Source organism: Psammomys obesus, unplaced genomic scaffold, assembly GCF_907164565.1.
Source record: "Psammomys obesus unplaced genomic scaffold, mPsaObe1.curated_primary_1811, whole genome shotgun sequence".
Classification (NCBI taxonomy): Eukaryota; Metazoa; Chordata; class Mammalia; order Rodentia; family Muridae; genus Psammomys; species Psammomys obesus.
The window spans coordinates 10,174,768-10,195,029 of record NW_026591918.1 but is presented as its reverse complement, the minus strand read 5'-3'; the positions used below and the strand labels follow the sequence as shown (position 1 = coordinate 10,195,029).

At 46.4% G+C, this 20,262-nt stretch overlaps 1 protein-coding gene across 1 annotated transcript in view; it reads right to left on the bottom strand.

Annotated features, from left to right (window-relative positions):
- Positions 1 to 20,262, bottom strand: part of Drgx (dorsal root ganglia homeobox) — a 32,446-nt gene that overhangs the window by 5,031 nt on the left and 7,153 nt on the right. Inside the window, exons 4-5 of the mRNA XM_055612461.1 lie at positions 19,440 to 19,618; positions 19,242 to 19,354 (exon numbers count right to left, since the gene is read on the bottom strand). Of these exons, the coding sequence (XP_055468436.1) occupies positions 19,242 to 19,354; positions 19,440 to 19,618 (292 nt within the window). The remainder of the gene's footprint in view (positions 1 to 19,241; positions 19,355 to 19,439; positions 19,619 to 20,262) is intronic.

Genomic DNA, 20,262 nt, shown 5'->3' with positions numbered 1-20,262 from the left:
CTTTCAACCAACCATCCTAAGGTCCAACTCTAAGCCCCAAAGCCATCATGACGTCGAGACCTTCCATCACCCCAAGCTTCTGAATTCACCTCAACTCCGTAGGTTACCACGGAGATCTAGTCTAGAAACAACTGGTTCTCTGTCCTCAAACAACTGTAAGTTCCATAATCCTGCAGAAAGTAGAGAGCAATTCAAAGTCCCAGCTCAGGGCTTCTCTAATTTCCTATTCTAATCAGCCTGATTTGTTCTGGGCATCCCAGAGGATGGCCCAGAGACCAAGAGATGGGCACCAATATGTCCCTTGCAGAGACGCTCCTATCTGTACATTCTCTGTCCTGCCATGGGGACAATTCCTGCACTCTTTCACAGCCATGGTTATGCCTCCACCACGCTTCCCATCTGATCCAGAAACAGGGTATTTATTCTGTTGGAAGAATCTTGAGAAGTAATACAAACATCCAAAGTTCCCGATTTCTAGATCTAGGGAGCTAGAAGGGACTAGCTGGAGAGGGGTCAGCATTCACTCTTCTTATTTCTTCTTTCCACCTGGCTTTGTTTTCAGCTTACCAAAATTTATCATTGTGATTGGGCGAAAAATTAAATTCTCTCCCACAGTAGCTGTTCTGGTGTGGCACATGACAATGGCCGACTAGTCAATACTGTACACAGAACACATTGCTGCTGTGTTGAACTTACACCACAGGAAGGCTAGTGCCATGAAAGAGGACAAACTAAATATTAAGCTAAAAGCAGGTTTAGGGACTGAAAGTCAGTGTGATGCAACTTTGACATATTGCGGGCCCCCAAAATTCACATATTGAAACCCAAATCCTCACAGTGATGGGCCAAGGAAGAGGAGCCTTTGAAGGTGATTAGGTCACAAGTGAAGAATTCTCAGTGCCCTACAGGAGTCCAGGGAGAACCAATGATATGTGATAGATGGAAGATAGAGAAATAGAAGGATGAATAGATAGGTAGATAGATAGATAGATAGATAGATAGATAGATAGATAGATAGATAGATAGGCAGACAGACAGAGGTAGGTGATAGAAATAGGTAAATGAGAGATAGGTGATAGACAGACAGATGGACAGATGATACATAGGTGAAAGAGAAAGAAACAGAGAAAAAGAAAGAACATGCACAGCTGTCCACAGTATCGATGAGGAATTGGTTAAATAAAATGGTATAGTGTTTATTTTCCTCACTCCTCCCTTCAACTTTAAAGCATTGCTACATGGCTTGTAATAAATACCTAACAAAATATAAGTACCGTGAGGATAATTGTGCTATATTCTTTACTCTAGCATGAAAAATGTCTGTGCAAGCTAGTATAGACAAAATTTCCTACTTCTTTCTCTGCTGTTGGCTGAATCTGTGGATGTAGAACCGTCAGTTACAGGAAGCCAACAGCCAGCATATAAAGTACTTGCAAGTATATACAGCATGTTGATTTTGTATCACAGAAATATATATACATTTACATTTAAAATTTTTTAGAAATGTGACATTTTTAACTTAATAGTAAATTTAAATTTATAAATAAGTTACAGAGGAAAAAAAAAACATCGCACCAATACCAAAATAGAGTGGTTAGTTCAGTTTATGAATCTGTTAGATTCCAGTTATGAATCATCTCTTACTTGCTCTGTATTGCATTTCCTACATTTGCTAAGCTAAATAGGTATTGCTCTCATCAATAGTGTGTCTGGTCTTTCTTGTGGGCTGTGCTTTTCTATCTGCTCCCGTGCAGATGATGGGACAAATGTTGCTCAAATCCCCTGAAGATGCAAAGAAAGACTCTGACCGGCTGCTGGCCTCTGGCCACACTGGACTACTGGAACAGACAAGAAGCTGCGGGTGCATCATGAGCGCTCCATTCATCTCCCATTCAGTGAGAGCTGACAGGCCCTTTGAGCGGGACCCAACATCCCCTTAGCCTGCAACACACCCCATCATGAAGAAATCATGCGGTCCTTAAATGCAGCCTGAGAATTGTCTTGTTTGGGAAACATACTACCTCCTGGACACTAAATTAAAACATACAATCAGATTTCCATTAAGTTACAGCAAATTCTGCTGAACTGATCTAATCGGCCTCTATCCCTATATGACATCATGCTTTAAAGGCTTCGCCTGAACATAAATACTTAATGTAATAAATACAGTCTGAAATATTTGATCTCCTTGGCAGCTTAATTGATCTACTACAGAGACTGACAGGAAAAATTAAGTTAGCTCTGTCTCGTCTCTGCCAATAGCACAGTTTGCTCCGAAAGGGCCGTGTGATCTGATGTGGGTGTCAGGTGGCGTTCTGGAGCTCTGTCTCCTTGCTGAACATTTCAGTTAAAAGCAGAAGTTGAACAAAAAGAGAGATGCACAGAATTGTGAGACATTTCTTACCAAAACCATAGTCATTTTGCTTCTTAGTCACATAAATAAATGAAGAACCATGTTTCTGAGCCCCCTTGCCTATTCCTTAAATTCTTGAGGAGAGTCTATGTGAAACTATAGATAGATGCCTGTGATATTTTAAGCCTTGTGTTAGCAGTTGTGACTATGTGTGCTTGTCATAACCAGATACACCGTAGAGCCAAATTCATACCCAGACACTGCCTTCTACCATAGACCCTGAGTACTTGTTTCTGGTCCCACGCTGTGGTGTTCCAGCCTTTACCATAAGATATTTGTTTGTGTGTGCACCAAGCCTCCAAGCATCCTTCTCCAACTCCTGATCCCAAAACCAAATGGTCCCATTTTCATGCCAAGTAAACACCCAGTGAATATCTGGGGGATGCAGAAAGAGAAGGACAATCCATCCTTCCTGGAGAGTTCTCGTATGTCAGTCTCTCAGGCTTTCTATTGTCCATGTTCCAAACCTCCTCGTGGAAGGAAGCGCTGTGGTTAAGGCAGCTACACCCTGTGACTGATGCCAAGAGCATCACGCTATTTTAACAAGTTCCTTTAGCACTACCAACCCTTAATCACACACTACCTTGCCACCCTGTAACCCTTACAAACCCAGCGTCTTTACATTCACTCATTCACTCAGCAAAAACTCATCAACAAGAACCATTTCTTCTCACAGTTGTCACCAGGTATCTGATGCAGATTCAGGGCTAGCGGAAGTGTCCTGTTTCTGCCTGGGTGCTTTACCAGAGCTTAAAAAATATACATTTGAGCAGCTCCCAGATCTGAGAACACCCCAGCACGGCCAGAGCAAATGCAGAGGCATGTACAAGGCTATTCCTCTGGCTGCCTCGCTCAGCCTCTGGCACCAGCTGAACACTTCCTCTCAGCTCCCTGCACTCCAGGGCCCCATTGATTATCAGGAAGGGCAAACCCATCAGCACCCATAGGAAATGACTTCCAGAAAATGAACTGTAGGTTTTAAGCTGGAAGATGACAGCAGGTGCCTGTCAAAGAAATAGAATCAATCGGGCGCCGGGCTTGGGGTCTCAGGGAGGGACGCTCAGGTCGCTGGCTTGGCCTGCTGCTATCAGGTGTACTCTGTGACCTTGAGCGGCAGTAGGGCTTCTGCTGGCCTACGTTTCTCCTACTCCTACACGGAGAGATGTAAGGAGGTCCCTTACAAACCGTGAGCGCCAGGTTCTCCACCTTTCTAGAAGTTGGAGTTTGAATGCTCCTCCCCTCAAGACCCGTACTGTTAAAAGTTGGTCTCCAGCCTGCAGGTGCTGCTGAGTTGGGTAGGCCTTTACTGGGTAAGACCGTACAAAGAGGTGAGGCCATTGGCGAATATCTTTGAAGGGGATAGTGGAACCTAACCAATGCTCTTTCTTCCCTTTGCTTCTCAGCTGCCATGAAATGGACAGGCCCCCTCTACCGCATGCCCCTGCTGGGAGGGCCTAGGCAATCAAAGGCTCAAAGCAATGGAACAAAGAGGCTGATACTTCAGAAACCATGAGCTGAAATAAACTTCTCTTCCTTTTAAGTTTTGTATCTCAGATATCTGGTCACAATCCCACAAAGCTGACACTGATACTGAATAATGAAGGACAGCATGGAGAGGATAGAGGGCTCACCCAATTACCTTCCTTATGGGGAATGGCCGTAATCTGTCCCTTAGGTTCTCTGCTCCCCGAAACAGATGCATCTGGAGTCCTGCAGGACTGCACTGGTGTTCTGGGGCACTGTGTACTGCCCATGCACCATGGACCTCTATCACTGCACCCTGGAGGCCACCCCCTGGGTGAGCAAATGCCCATGAGGTATAGGGTCTTCTGCCCCAGACATCTAAACCCGAGCCCTTATCAGATCCAAGTGACCTCTGCTCCTTGTCATTTTGACCCTACAGGCAATTACTACTACTTACTAGAATTGCTGTGTTAGGCTTGAGGCATGCCTACTTACCAGAGCACCTCTCTGTGTGGCCATAATGACCTTCCTTTCACAGGCGACACAGAAATGAGAAGGAGACTGTGCTGCTAGTCCATGTGTCTTATGCATGCCTTCTTTCTGCCCAGGAAATCTCCTATGCCCCTTTCAGACCTTCCTTACTCCTCTGCAAAAAGAGTTCATGCCTCTCTTTGCATGCCTTTGTTTAACTCTGTCACCTGACTCAAGCATTCATGGCCAACTCAACTCCCTCGCCACATCCAGCCCCCAGCCTTCCAGCCCCTTAGCTTAGAGATATGCTTAAGCCATTGCTGGGTGCTCAGCTCTAGAGAGGCATCCAGCCACCGTGATGCTCCACTGATACTGGATGGTGGGTGCTTGTTCAAGGTTTCTGAGGAAGGCAGCTGACAGTGCAGACTGGAGTCAATAGCCCTGCGCCTTCCTAAAGAGGCCTTCACTCACCCCCCCACCCCCACCCCCCGCGCATCCCATGGCCTTCTCTCCTCTTCATCCAAGTTTCATTATCTTCCACACTACAAAGACCCTGCTGGGGCAGAAGTGAGTGTCTTGGAAGGATCTAGAGGTTAGACAAAAATGACCAACACCTTAACGTGTGCTTAGCAAAAAACTGAGACGTAAGCTGAGTTTAAAAACAAATGTCCCAAGTCATTCACAAGAACAACACATCCCTTATAGCTGTGGTCGCTGGACTCCAAAGAAAGCTTTCAGTGAAACAGCTCCCACTATTCGAGCCCAGGAAACTCCCTCACTCAAGTCTAGGCTGACCCTTTAAACACCACAATATAGCAAAAAATGGTACCTATTAGGGCTTGGCATCTCCTGAGGGCTTGGCATTTAAATTTACACTTTTGAAACCTTACTACCACCCAACTCAAGCCCAGCCTGGAATGAGAGAAGCCACAGAGAAAAAGAAGGGGGATCCTTGCTCCCCAGGCTTCCTTTCAAAACACCAGACACATAAGTGAGGCCACCTCACATGTATGAGGCCCAGCTGCCATCTTGGTGCAATTTCCTGGGAGATCCCAAGCAAAAGTTACAGAAAAACTGTTCAACACAGCCCAGCCAGTCCTCAGAACTATGAGACAATAAGACAGTTGCTGGTTTCTTATGTAGTAGGCCTACTGCATCTGTTCCCAGATTCACCAAACCTCAGAAGAAACATGCTCTCTGCTGAATGTGTACAGACATTTTCTTCTTGTAATCACTCCCCACACAACAATTTGCCAAGCATTTAAATTGTGTTAAGATTATAAGTAACTTAGTGGTGATTTAAAGTGGACAGGAAGGGATATAGGTAATGATAGATACCACACCCTTTTATCTAAGGGACTGAGTATCTGGAGACTTTGGCATGCATAGAGGATACTGGAACCAATCCTCACCAGAAACCAAAGAACAAGTGTGCTGATATTTAGGGTAATCACAGCTACGTAAAGCTAAAACAGAGCCTGGATTACAGAGTCTAAGAAATTAAAATCAACAAATGCTGGTGAAGATGGGACAAAAGAGGAATAAATATTCACTGCTGGTGAGAATGTACCCTGGTGGAGCCAGGTGGAAGTGAGTACAGACACTTGTAAAAAAAAAAAAAAAAAAAAAAAAGCAGAAAAAAGAACTATCGTTCTAGCAGGAAACTCCTACAGCTGAAAGATACCTTCAGCGAAGTGACTGGATACAAAATTAACTCAAAAAAAATCAGTAGCCCTCCTTTAAACAAGTGATAAATGGGCTGAGGAAGAAATTAGGGAATCAACACCCTTCACGATAGCCACAAATAATACAAAATATCTTGATGTAACTTTAATCGAGCAAGTGAAAGATCTATATGACAAGAACTTCAAGTCTTTGAGGAAAGAAATCAAAGACGATTTTGGAAGATGGAAAGATCTCCCAACCTCATGGATCAGTAGAATTCACATAATAAAAATGGCCATCTTACCAAAAGCAATCTACAGATTCAATGCAATTCCCATCTAAATTCCAACACAATTCTTTACAGACCTGGAAAGGGCAACCATCAACTTCATATTGAAAAATAAAAAACCCAGGATAACAAAAAAAAATTCTGTACAATAAAAGACCTTCTGGCGGTATCATCATCCCTGATTTCTACCTATACTACAGAGCAATAGTAATAAAAAATTGCATGATATTGGCATAGAAACATACAGGTTGATCAATAGAACCAAACTGAGGACCCAGAAATAAACCCGCACTCATATGGGCACTTGATTTTCAACAAAGAAATCAAAAATCATACAATGGAAAAAAGAAAGCTTCTTCAATGAATTGTGCTGGTCTAACTGGATGTCTCCATGTAAAAAAAAAAAAAAAAAAAAAAAAAAGCAACTAGATCCCTATCTATCACCCTGAACAAAACTCAAGTCCAAGTGAATCGAAGACCTCAACATAAAACCAGATACACTAAATCTATTAGAAGAGAAAGTGGGGAAAAGTCTGGAACTCATTAGCATAGGAGACAATTTCCTGAACAGAACATCAACAGCTCAGGCTCTTAGATCAACAATTAATAAATGGGATGTCATGAACTTGAAAAGCTTCTGTAAGGCAAACAACACTGTCAATAGAAAAAAACGGCAGCCTACAGATTGGGAAAAGATATTCACCAACCCTACATCCGACAGAAGACCAATATCTGAAATATATAAAGAATTTAAGAAGTTAAACAGCAACAAATCAAGTAATCCAATTAAAAAATGGGGTACAGAGCTAAACAGAATTCTCAACAGAGGAACATCGAATGGCAGAGAAACACTTAAAGAAATGTTCAACATCTTTAGTCATCAGGGAAATTAAAACAACCCTGAGATTTCCAGCCATCAGAATGGCTAAGATCAAAAACTCAAGTGACAACACATGCTGGAGAGGATGTGGAGAAAGAGGAACCCTCCTCCATTGCTGGTGGGAATGTAAACTTGTACAATCACTTTGAGAATCAGTCTGGTCTTTCTCAGACAATTAGGAATAGTGCTACCTCAAGATCCAGCTACATCACTCCTAGGCATATATCTAAAAGATGCTCAAGTATACAACAAGGACATTTGCTCAACCATGTTCATAGCAGCTTTATTTGTAATAGCCAGAAGCTGGAAACAACCTAGATGTCTCTCAATTGAGGAATAAATACAGAAATTGTGGTAATTTACACAATGGAATACTACTCAGCAATTAAAAACAAGGAAATCATGAAATTTGCAGGCAAATGGTGGGATCTAGAAAAGATCATCCTGAGTAAGGTATCACAGAAACAGAAATACACTCATGGTATATACTCATTTATAAGTGGATATTAGATTAGACATATAATACAGGATAATCATACTAACATCTGTATACCTAAGGAAGCTAATCAAAAAGGAGGAGCCTGGGTAAGGTGATCAATCTTCATTCAGAAAGGCAAACTGGACTGACATCAGAAGAGGGAGAAAACAGGGAACAGGACAGGAGCCTACCACAGAAAGCCTCTGAAAGACTCTCCCCAGCGGGTATCAAAACATAAGCTGAGACTCACAGTCAAACTTTGGGCAGAGTGCAGGGAACCTTATGAAAGAAGGGGGAGATAGAAAGACCTGGAGAGAACAGGAGCTCCACGAGGAGAGCAGCAGAACCAAAAAAATCTGAGCACAGGAGTCTTTTCTGAGACTGATACTCCAAACAAGAACCATGCATGGAGATAACCTGGAACCCCTGCACAAATGTAGCCCATGGCAGCTCAGTGTCCAAGAGGGTTACCCAGTAATTGGAACAGGAACCGTCTCTGACATGAACTCATGGGCTGGCTCTTTGATCACCTCCACCTGAGGAGGGAGCAACCTTACCAGTCCACAGAGGAAGACAATGAAGCTGGCCCTGATGAGACCTGATAGACTAGGGTCAGATGGAAGGGGAGGAGGACCTCCCCTATCATTGGACTGAGGTAGGGGCATAGGAGAAGAAGAGGGAGGGAGGAAGGGTGGGATTGGAAGGAGAGAGGAGAGGGGACTACAGCTGGGATACAAAGTGAATAAACTATAATTAATAAAAATAAAATAAAAATTTTTAAAGATGGGGTACAGAGCTAAACATAATTCTTAATAGAGGAATCTCTAATGACCAATAACCACTTAAAGAATTGCTCATCGTCCTTAGTCGTCAGGGAAATGCAAATCAAAATGACTCTGAGAATCCATCTTACACCCATCAGAATGGCTAAGATCAAAAATTCAAGTGACAGCATATGCTGGAGAGGATGTGGAGAAAAGGGAACACTCCTCCATTGTTGGTGGGAGAGCAAACTTGTACAATGACTTTGGAAATCAATCTGGCACTTTCTCAGAAAATTGAGAATAGTTCTACCTCAAGTCCCAGCTATACTCCTGGGCATAAACCCAAAAGATGCTTCACCACACCACAAGGACATTTGCTCAACTGTGTTCATAGCAGCTTTATTCATAATAGCCAGAAACTGGAAACAACCTAGATGTCCCTCAACTGAGGAATGGATAAAGAAAGTATGGTACATTTACACAATGGAATACTATTCAGCTATTAAAAACAAGGAAATCATGCAACTTGCAGATGGAACTAGAAAAGATCTCCCTGGGTGAGATAGCCCAGACCCCAAAAGACGCACGTGGCATGCACTCACTTAAACTGGATTTCATCCATATAGTACAGGATAATCATACTGCAACTCACAGACAAAAAAACAAAAACAACTAAGTAATAAGGGGGCCCAAAGGAGGTTGACTGAATCTCACCCAGAAGGGGAAGTAGAACAGACAGCAGAAATGGAAGAAGAGAGGTAAATGGGTAGGAGATGGATGGTGTAGGGAGGGAAACGAGAAGTGAGGATTAGATGGGGCAGGGAGCAGGAGGCCAGAGAGCTTGGAGAGAGAAGAGAAACCATCTCTGAGACAAGTTGGAGACCTGAGACAGGATAGACTCCTGGGGGAACAAGAGGATTACTCAAGCTGAGACTACAAGCAAGGGGGCGGGAGACATGGAGACTGAGGTAGCCACCCACAAAAACCTTTGACACAAATTTTACCCTGTCTACAAGAAGCACAGGGATAAAGAGGGAACAGAGAGGAATGGCAAACCAATGACTGGCCCAACTGAGACCCACCCCACGGTAGAGAGCCAACCCCTGACGCTACTAATGATGCTCTGGTAGGCTTGCCTACAGAAGCCTAGCATAACTGTCCTCTGAGAGGCTTCACACAGCAGCAGATGGAAACAGATGCTGACACTCACAGCCAAACATGGGGCAGAGCCTGGGAGTCTTGTGGAACTATTTCGGGAAGGATAGAAGGGCCCAAAAGGGATAAGAACTCCACAAGAAGAGCACCAGAGACAACTGACCCAGGCCGACGGGGTTTATAGAAACTGAAGCACCAACTAAAGAGAATGCATGGTCCCGACCTAGGCCCCTTCACATATGTACCCGATGGGAAGCTTGGTCTTCATGGGGGTGCCCTAGCAAGTGGAGCAGGAGCTGTTTCCAACATGTTCCCTGTGGCCTGCTTTCGGATCACTTCCCGTAGTGGAATTCCCTGGCCTGGCCTCAGTGAAAGAGGAAGTGCTCAGTCCTCACCTGACTTGATCTCCCCTTTCCTGAGAAGGGGCGGGGAGAAAGAGGGAAGACGGTGGGAGGGTGGGACCAGGAGGAAAGGAGGAAGAGCCTACATTAGGGATATAAAGTGAATAAATAAACAAACCTAAAAGAACTATCATATGGGAGAAGCAATTGAAACTATACGTGAAAAGTGCCTAACGTAGTGCTTCTCAGCCTGTGGGTAGTGATCCTCTTGGAGAGTCAAGCGATCCTTTCACAGGGGTTGCATATCAAATATCCTCCATATCTGATATTTACATTATGATTCCCAATAGTAGTACAACCACAGTTATGAATTAGCAACAAATATAATTTTTTGGTTGGGGTCACCACAACATGAGGAATGTATTAAAGAGCTGGCTGCAGCATTAGGAAGGGTGAGAACCACTGGCCAAAAGGAGGCCTGCTCCTTTGTAAGCTAATTGCAAATAAACAACGTCACAGATCAACCTCTTCATGATAATAAATGCAAAAAGCTAAAGAAAATATTAGCAAATCAAATCTAGCAATCTATAAAAAGGATAACATGTCACATCTAATTTGGGTTTACTACAGGAGTGTTCAGTTGATTTAACGTTTTAGAATCCAATCAACATAATACATCACATTAACATAAAGAAAGAGAAAAACCGTTCGACCGTTTTGGAAGCTGCAAAGAAAACATCTGATGAAGTAGGTCTTGCGTCTCCTCACAGTGCTGAATTTTTAAATGATAAACTAGGACAGCAAGGGAGTCACCCCCTCTGATAAAGGGCACCTTGAAAAATAATGACAGGCCAGGCACGATGGCACACTCCTGTAACTGCAGCATTTGGGAAGCTGAAGTAGGGGGATTTTGAACTTGAGGCCAACCTGAGCCAGAGCATATGTGAAACTCTCCAACCATCAAGGACTGAGACTATAGCTTTGTGGTTGATCATGAGGTTAATGTGTGGGACCCTGGGTTCAGTGTTAAGCACCACAAATAGTTACGTAATAATGACCATACACGGTTTTGTGAGGCCTTGAGAGCTTTTCCAAGAGAGGAAGAACAGGGCAAGACAGGTGACATCAACAAGCATGGAAGATAGAGCTGGGTGTGACAGTGAACACCTTTAATCCCAACCCTGTGGAGGCAGAGGCAGGTGGAGCTCTGTAAATTCAAGTTCCAGGTTAATCTGGGCTACACAGTAAGGCCCTGTCTTAGATGTGATATTGTATGAGTCTGTTTATTTTTTAAAGTCTATAGTAGCAATCTTAAAATGTCTACATCTAAAGAAACAGGAAGTCTCAAGGCTAAGAGGAAAAGGAAGCAATTGCCAGCGGAGCCAGGAAGATAGTTATGTGAAGGCTGGGCAGCACAGTGAGTTGTGTGATATATTAACTGTATCGCACAGAACTTGATTTGAAAGTCAGAATAGCACAGGATTGTCCAGTAGCATCACTTCTACCACTACCATTCCAGAAGCAGACGCAGGAGGACAGCATGAGCCCAAGAGTTCAAGGGTGTTGGGGGCAACATAGCAAGACTCTATGTAAAAAATGAAATAAATAAATAAGAAATAACTGTACCAGGAATTCTAATCAGCAAAGCCAGACAACAAAAGAAAAAGTATACAATTGTGAAAAAAGAGACAAACTATACTTGGAGATGACCGTCACAAATATGAGCTGTCACACACACACACAAACTAGTTATTTGCACTGCTAAATCTTACCAGCCTAACACTGAGTGTGAGAAAACAGACTCCCCGAAATGCAGTGTTATTCCCTTTATCCTCAGTCATGTGTCACTTAAAGATGGGAGAGTAGTCTGAGAAACACATAGACCATCTCACCATGGTGCGGACAAACATCGGAGTGTATTGATATAAGCCATTGCTGTGATGTTGATAGGTAGCTAGAACCTTCTTTATAAGACACGTGTAGGCTTTGACTGAAATGTCATGTGACAAACATGTGATGTGTGTGTGTGTGTGTGTGTGTGTGTGTGTGTGTGTGTGTGTGTTCGCATAAAATGCCCAATTGGCCAAGACTACAGTGTTCCAGAATGCTTACTTCAGTGGGAAAACTATCTCATCCTAAAATTCAGCAAGTTGATTGCGTTTACTGTGAAGCAAGGTGATGTGACTAGAATGGGGCCCAGGGAGTCAGAGCCCCTGGGGGACAACCAAACTGGCAACATTGTGCTCAGATCACTCCTGAAGCCCAAGCTGTGTGCTTTCTGACTATTTCTAATGAATATTCTTCCAGTGTGTTTTTATTTGTTTGGTTGTTTTTAAGACAGCCAGTCTTACAGTGGAATACAGGCTATCATCAAACTTGAGATTCTCCTGCCTCTGGATCTCAGGTGCCAAGATAGTATGCATGGCCCACCACTACTGCCTCAACATTTATTCCTAAAAACTGTCATTTTTAAAAAAGAAGAAAAAGCGGTTGTAGAAGGGCTGGAGAATGTTTTTTAAAGAGCTCTGCATAGGAAATGATCCCCCTCTGGCTCTGAGTTTAGCCCCATGGGCAAATTCTGACTGGCTAACCCAGTCCTACTCATTTCAGAGACTAGGTGTTGTCGGCTTGGCCTAGAAGCCAGAAGTAAGAGGGTACTCGGTGGCTCACTGAAGAGCCTGCCTCAGCAGAGACATAGCAGGGCCCTCTCCCAGTGATGCCCACTGCATCCCCTCAATCTCGTGCATGCAGGATTTAGGACTGCTGAGGGCCACTGAGCCTGAGTGAGTTGATCCAGCATTGTCTTCAGACTTCACAGCCCCCAGGCCTCAGCCAGGCAAACGTCACCAGGATTACATCCTCAGCAGACCTGCCTGCTCCTGAGCCCTCCTGACCAGACCTCACCTGTGCCTGCCAGGCCCAGGTCATCTCCCGAGGAAGAGTTGACAAGAGGAAAGAAGTCAGACCTCACCGTGCTGCTATCCCAAGCCACTGCACCCACATCCTGGATGCAGAACCTCCATCATGAACTCTGCCCCGGGAAAGGGGCACTCCCTTTAGGAAGTTCTCCTGTGATGCCACTGTCTGGCTCAGAGCATGTAGCTCCGAAAGCATGGGCAGAGCAAGCTTGTGAATAGTGAAAGCTCTGTACTGGCAAACTCAGTTCGGCGAATCACAGGTTAGAGGCAGGGAGCTAAGCAACTCAGCACTCCAGAGATCACCTCCCTCTGCTGCCCAAGGCTCTCTAGGCCCCAACAGTGCCTGCTCATCTTCAGCCAGCACTGCCCCAGGACAAAGCCAAGTGCCTCCATGGCCTTTAATGACTTCTTCTACATTAATGAATCTCTATCACCAAGCTCTCTATTAAGACAACACAGAAAAATTTTGATGTTGTCCACCAGACACCCATTACTGTTCTATAAACCTTGCCTGTCTAATCATGTCCTGAGACTTCCTAAGATGACAGTTAGCATGAAATGGTCAATCACGTTATGCGTGAGCTAGGCCGGCCTATCTGCCTGGTGTGAGTTCTCTCCAAGCATTCCATAAGCAAAACACTTCATTTAGAAAGCACCATGACACCTTACAAGGGTTGGTAAGGCCTTTCAACATTGCCAAAACTATGGAAGACATAGGAAACGGTCTGTGGGAGGAGCATCCATCCCAAGAGTGACAGAGCTCCAGGAGATGGAAGTCTTGAGGAGCAGACTTTCTGGTGGGTCCGTGGAAAGTGACAAGGCATTGCCACACGATGAAAACCAAGGACCCTGAGCACTATGGTAGGCAGTATTCAACAAGGACCCCCCCATGGACCATCAGCTGTCCTCACACATGGCCTCCTCGTTCCATCCCATGTGCCCAATCCCCTTACTCTGCTAACACACACATACAAATACATACATACATATATATGTGTGTGTGTGTTTTGTTTTGTTTTTTTAAGACTTCAAAGGCTGGAGAAAGGGAAAGCTCAGGCCACAGCAGCAAAGCATTCCAGAGCCCTTGCTTGGAATCCATGCTAGTCCGAGCCCACTGATGGAGGAGGAACGAGTGTGGGCTCTAGTTATTTGACTCTGTCCCTGGTGAGCAGTTTCCTGGCCAAGGGAGCCAGCTGCTTCACTCTCTGACAGAAGCGGCCCAGTGAGCCTGGAAGCTGGTCTCACCCCTATGCTCTGCACATTCCTCAGAACCAGCTTACTAGAGGACCCACGACCTCCTCCCGTCAAAGGCTGCCATTGCCCATTTCCCACTCGCCTTCTGTTTCCCATCACCAGGGTCCCCTAGCAGAACTGCACAGCTGCACCCTTCTGGTGCGCACTTTGCCAACCCCCACGACCCAACACCGCGTTCCTGTGTAAGCACTACAGCCCATAGACCTGGCGGGCTACAGCACAGGGTTGCCAGCACTGGAGGATAGAGTGGGAGAAGCAAGGGGTAGTTTCTGCCCTCACCTCCTGGGCCCGAGGCAGACCCATCAAGTCCAGCCTTCAGGGCATGCACAGAAATGATGGGATGTATCAATTTTTCAGACAGTGGCCAATGTTGGCTTCTCCAGCCTTCTAGCTGAGTCCCAGGTCTTTCCCTGAACATGAATTTCTAAGGAAGAAAAGTTGGTCCTCCAATTTCTTAAGGAAGCCATCCCTCCCCTCCATTACCTTAACATTCAAAAAGCAGGGGGAAATAGCTGAGATGGAAGATTTGGTTTTACATTATGCAAATATGTTTTTGTCTTAATCCCGCATGTGGGATTTTAGTCTGAGCTTTAGTTTGTCCACAGCTGTTGTCTTGTGCAGGGTGTGGCTCTTGCCAGCTGGTAACGGCCTGCCACGTGCAGCATGGAGAGGGGTGTGGTCTAGGGCTTTGAGGATAGAAAAGCGAGCCAAGAAAGAGAGGGCGGGGCTTGCAGTGTTGGCATGTGACTTTGGAGAGTGTTGGAGAGACCAGAGAGATGACGGTGTGGCAGTTTGGAGCAGACAGACGGAGAGAAACGCTTCAGGGCGAAGCAGCTTGGAGAAGACTGCTAGCTGTGTCTGCTGTTGACAGAGATTGATATAGCCCTAAAAGAACGCCTTGACCCTAACAGCCAGAAGTAAAAGGGGCCCCTCTCCCCACTAACCTTCTCTCTCTCCTACTTAGGGTTGGGAGGTTGGTGAAAGAGAGGTAGAGGCCTAAACAACCTAATTAAAGTAGAGTTAAAAAAAAAAAAAAGCCGTTTGGAATTTTGGACAGGATCAAAGGAAAAGCTCAGGACTACAGACACTAAGCTTCTAGGGATCCATCTGGCTTGCTTACTCACAGTAGAGGGGTGCTTGGTAATGGCTGTGCCCTAAGAGTGTCCTTCATCCACCTCTGCTAAAGCCCAACAGGTGCCCCAGCACTGCCAGAGGTGAACACATGACTTCCTACCCTGAACCTCAGTTTTTCGTTTATAGAAAGCCTAGACATGTTCTTTGAGCACACGTACGAACAATGGTCTTCCCAAATGCCTCATGGAGCCTCTGTACTGGTCAGGGCCCTTGGCCACTGAGTTCAAGCCCAAGAGTAGGAGACAGTGGAGTCGGCAAGGTCTGCACAGGATCTAGGGGTGCAGGGAAAGTGATGGAAACTGAGTCACAGACTAGGGCTCCTGGAAAGCAAACAGGTCCTAGAAAGTGAGGCTTCCCTCCTGAGTCTAGATGCTGGTATTCACTTGGGGGAAGCCTGGGAAGAAAGGAGTGGTCAGGAAGCTGACCCATCTCCAAAACATTTAACACACGCCCCACAAAACAGCTGACTGCTGAATCTCAAGAGTTTTCGGAGCCAACTTACAATAGAAGGACACGTCTCAGCCTATATCCTGGTTCAGAGTTACCCCTAATGCAGCTAGGGCGCTGCAGAGCCCGCCTAAAGGTACAGCAGACTGTGGCTCAGCCCCCAGGGATTTCCAGCTCAGAAAGTGTCCTTTCTGGAAGAGCCACCACAACAGGGAGTGCCAAATCTACGTTATTTCAGCCATCCCAGCACCAGCAATCTATCTGAACCCCTTCCTGGCCCAACACTGACTGTGTTGCTACAAGAACTCAGCTTAACTAAGACCTGAGACTGCCTGGCCAACACAGGAGAGTTTCAGTCATTGCTCATTTTCCCTCCCTTTCCCCTGTGGCTCTGCTCGTAGGAAGTAGAAAAGCCAGATGTTCAGAGAGACTGAAGGACCCAGGGCCACAGAGGGTGGCCAGGGAGAGCCCCGGGAAAGGGTTTTGCTGGAAAGAGATCTGAAGAGGAAAGAGGAACAGAAACACAAGGAGAAGAATTCAGAAAGCAGACAGAGAAGAAGGAAAGAAAAGTCCTTCTCGGCCCAGTGGGGGCCACAAAGGGCAGGACAGGTCACCAGCCCTGTTCATGGATGTGCTGCGGTGGAGGCAACACTTGAAAGATGGAAACTAATGTGTACTGAGTGATAGGATAACGTTTATATGTCGACATCATGTGCTGACAGTGTTAGGAGGTAGGGCCTCTGGGAGGGACAAGGACATGAGCGGAGCCCTCCTGAGGGGAATGAGGCTCCCCTGATGGAGAACTAGCTCACTTGCTCTCTCTGCTGTGAATGCAGCCCAGAGCCAGTCCCTCAGGAGTGGCCCATGCTGCCGGCGCCCTGACTTCCAGCTCTGAGAACTACAAGAAGAAAATGCCTCCGTTTTATGTCAGTCTATGTGCTTCTCTACAGCTGCCCAAAGGGACTAAGAGGGGAATATTCCAAATAAAAACACAGTTTCAACTTCTATAGAAAGTTCAGAAATTCTAGCAGAACTGTCCACTCTCCTACTCGCCACCATCAGCTAGCCTGATAAGCCACTGCCCCTTCTTGGGCAAAGCCGACTAACTCCACCCCTACCTCCGCCCAGGCCAAACCTGACAGCTCCCAGGCATCATTCCTGTTGTCACTGTGTCTAGTCATAGAGAATTCTGCCTTTGGCTCGTGCCTGTCCCGAAGCAGGAAAATGACAAATCCAAAGGGCCCCATGCTTCCAGAAAAGTAGACGCATGTACCTAGGGGGATAGAGAGCGACTGCCCAGCTCAGGTCCCTCACCTTCGCCTGCCCCTAGAGCAGCAGTTCTTAACCTGTGGGTGATGGCCCCTTTTGGCAACCCTCTCTCTCAGGAAATATTTACACTACTATCCATAACAGTAGCAAAACTACAATTGGGAAGTAGCAACAAAAAATAATTTTATGGTTGGGGGTCACCACAACCTGAGGAACCGTATCAAAAGGTTGTGGCATCACTACCGTAGTAGAAGCATGCTGTGGGTCCCAACAGCCTGTCCCCCTCTCCTTACCTAACCCTGACCTGCCAGGAAGAGTGTATGTACCTGAGGACCCTGCAGGCTGCCAGGCTGGCCCCCGCGATTCACAGAGATATACCCGTGTCTCATGAATTCTCGGTGATTCCTGCCACCTCGGCAGGGCCCTGCCAGTCCCAGATCCCCCAAAGCAATGTAGTGTCAAAGGAATTCAGTTCCTAACAAGGCAGGCACCTGACAGCCTCCAGGGGTGCCCAGCCCAGCCACAGGGGATTAGTGAAGGGACAGAAGGGAGAACAGAGGGCAGGGAAAGCATGAAGGTGTGTGAGCACAGCCAGCCCAGCTTGGCAGCTGACCCTCTACCCGCCCTGCCCTTTACCTCAGGACATCACCAAGGACACGGGAAGCACAAATGCCAGCTCTGCCCTCCATGACCCACTGCTTTTGGACTCTTCTTCCCTTCCTGTTTCAAAGCTTAGCTTTTGCCCAATCTACCCTTACCCCAGCCACTGCATGGTCAGAGACATCCCAAGAACTGGGAGAAGGGAGAAATGTGCAAAGCGCCCCCACTTTACAGGGCTGGAATGGAGTGAGCGGAACATGCTTATTAGAAGCGGCTCTTCGCTGCAGCTGAAAGCGCTGACTGCAGCTGACGGTGCCTGACGGATTGTGGCTTGCCCCTTTGTCAGGATGATGCCAAGCTCCTCTGGGACCCTGAGCTGGCTAAGCAGCCATCTCTGTGCAGGGTACACATCCCTTGTCTGAAATGCCTGAGACCGGAGAGGTTTCTGATCTGAGATTTTTTTTTCTTTTTTTTATGGGGACTATTTGAATATACATAATAAGGTATCTTGGGGTTGGGCCAGAAATCTGAAAGCAAAGTTTGTTTAGGTTTCGTGCGCACTTACACACTGCATGAGGGTAATTTTGCACGGTAATTTTAGCACCTCTGCCTTTTGACAACCTCTGTCATGTGAGGTCAGTATGGAATTTTCCACATGTCCATCACCTCTATCTTCAAAAATGATTCTGGAGCATTTTGGATTTCAGAGTTTTTAATTAGGAGTGCTTGGCTTGTAGTACCCCAGCAGAATATGGCTGAAGGTTCTTGTGTGTGTGTGTGTGTGTGTTTACTTTAACACATCTACAGCAGAGAAACCCCTTGGAAGCCAATGATAGATGAGACCACAAGACCATAGAACAGAACAAGCAGTAGCTATCCTAGGAAGCCTCCCCTACTGCCTATTCTCAGGGGAAAACCTACAAGCCCACACCCGCAGTCCCATCCCCAGACTTCCTGAGACAGCACTCACAGCAGTTTCCCAGATCCCTCCTGGGGCTCTTCCTTGCTCTTGGCCAGCAGAGCTGCCTGACTGGCTAAACATCTCCAGCAGTGTTTTGTTTGGTTTGGTTTGGTTTGGTTTGGTTTGGTTTGGTTTGGTTTGGTTTGGTTTGGTTTGGTTTGGTTTGGTTTGGTTTGGTTCTGTTCTGTTTTGTTTTATGGCCTGGAATTGAGAGATACTAGATGAACCCTTACTTCTAGGGATGGTGCCCCAGAAATCCCCAAGGAATAGCCCTGCAAAGGCCTTTGCCCTGCGCCTGATCAAACAACTACAATAAATGTCTCACCTCCCATAATTCTAGCCACTGACAAGACATCAAAAGTCCTATGGGTTCAGACCTCTATTCCCAGGAATCCCTGAGTAGCACAAATAATCAAGACTCACAGATGAACAGGTCAGAACCAGGGAGAGCCATCCCTTCCAGACCTGAGTTCCAGGTCAGCCCCTGAACCGTGAGCAGGGGAAGGGAGGAAGCTGTGGAGTGTTTGCTTCTGAGATGGCTGCCTCTAAGAAAAGCCCTGACGTGAGTGGGATGAATGTTAGTAACGTGCCCCTGCATTCTCAGACTGTTGGAAATCAAACAGGACAGCAAGTGTGGAGGAGCAGGAGGTTGCTCAGCAGAGACAGCAGGGAGGCTAGACAGGCTTCACCCTCTCAATCATCCCCACCCTCTGCACTGGCCAACCCAGCAAATCTTACCTTTCAGAGACGCCACATGGGACAGGGCCTGGGCATAAGTGGCTGTGTTCAGGAGGGTCCCTGGCAAGCAGGAGGGGAAGAAAGGCCCGGCAGGGCCCACTGTTCGTCCCAGGCTGGTGAAAACAGAACATTCCATTGAGGTTCAGCCTGTCTACAGAGCTACCCCAGACCCCTAGTCCTAGAGCCAGCTAATCTTACCTCTGCTGGGCCTCCAGGACCTCCTTCTTGCTCCGTGCCTGGTCCCCTGGGGGCGGAGAATTGATGTTCCTCACTGGCGGTGGTGTCACCTCTGCCATGGGCTCCTTGGCTCCTGCCTCCTGGTCTGAGGTCCCTCTCTCTGTCTTTCTCCATTTGGCTCTTCGGTTCTGGAACCAAACCTGAACTCCATTGGAAACACACCCAAGGGAGATAAAGAGTCAGACAAGGGGAGTCAGCCATAACCCCAGGAGGCCCATGTAGATACCCTTGCTTCTCCTCTGCCCCAGAACATCAGACCACAGATGAAGCAGCTGAGCTGCTTCTGACAGGCATTTTTTTCAGTGAGTAGTAAAGAGCAAAAAACATCAATTGCATTGCCCACAGGAAGGGAATGCACCATCCTGTAGGAGTTTACAACGCTGAGCTGCCTGTGAGAACTCGAATTTGATGTGAAAAGTTTTCCCTACAGGGATCATGATGAAAGCAATTTGCAAAATGCTGTCCTGGGGCTTCTCATCAAAAGAAGAGACACTCCACCTTCCAGCAAGCTCACACCTGTGCTCTGCCCTGAAGGATCTTTCCTGACTAGCGGTCCACAGCACCAGGAGAGACCTCTCTCTGGGGTCAGTGTGGCTTGAAAATTCTGAATCTTAATTAACAAACGTGGTTTGGGGTCCACAGTAGTCCTGGTATTCCCATTTCACAGACAGGAAGGTTCACTAACCTGCTGGAGTCCATTCAAGTGATAAATGAAAGACTATAAAGTGAAGGCGGGTGGCTTGACTCAGGACCAGGATTAAGACCAGCACACATGCAAAATATT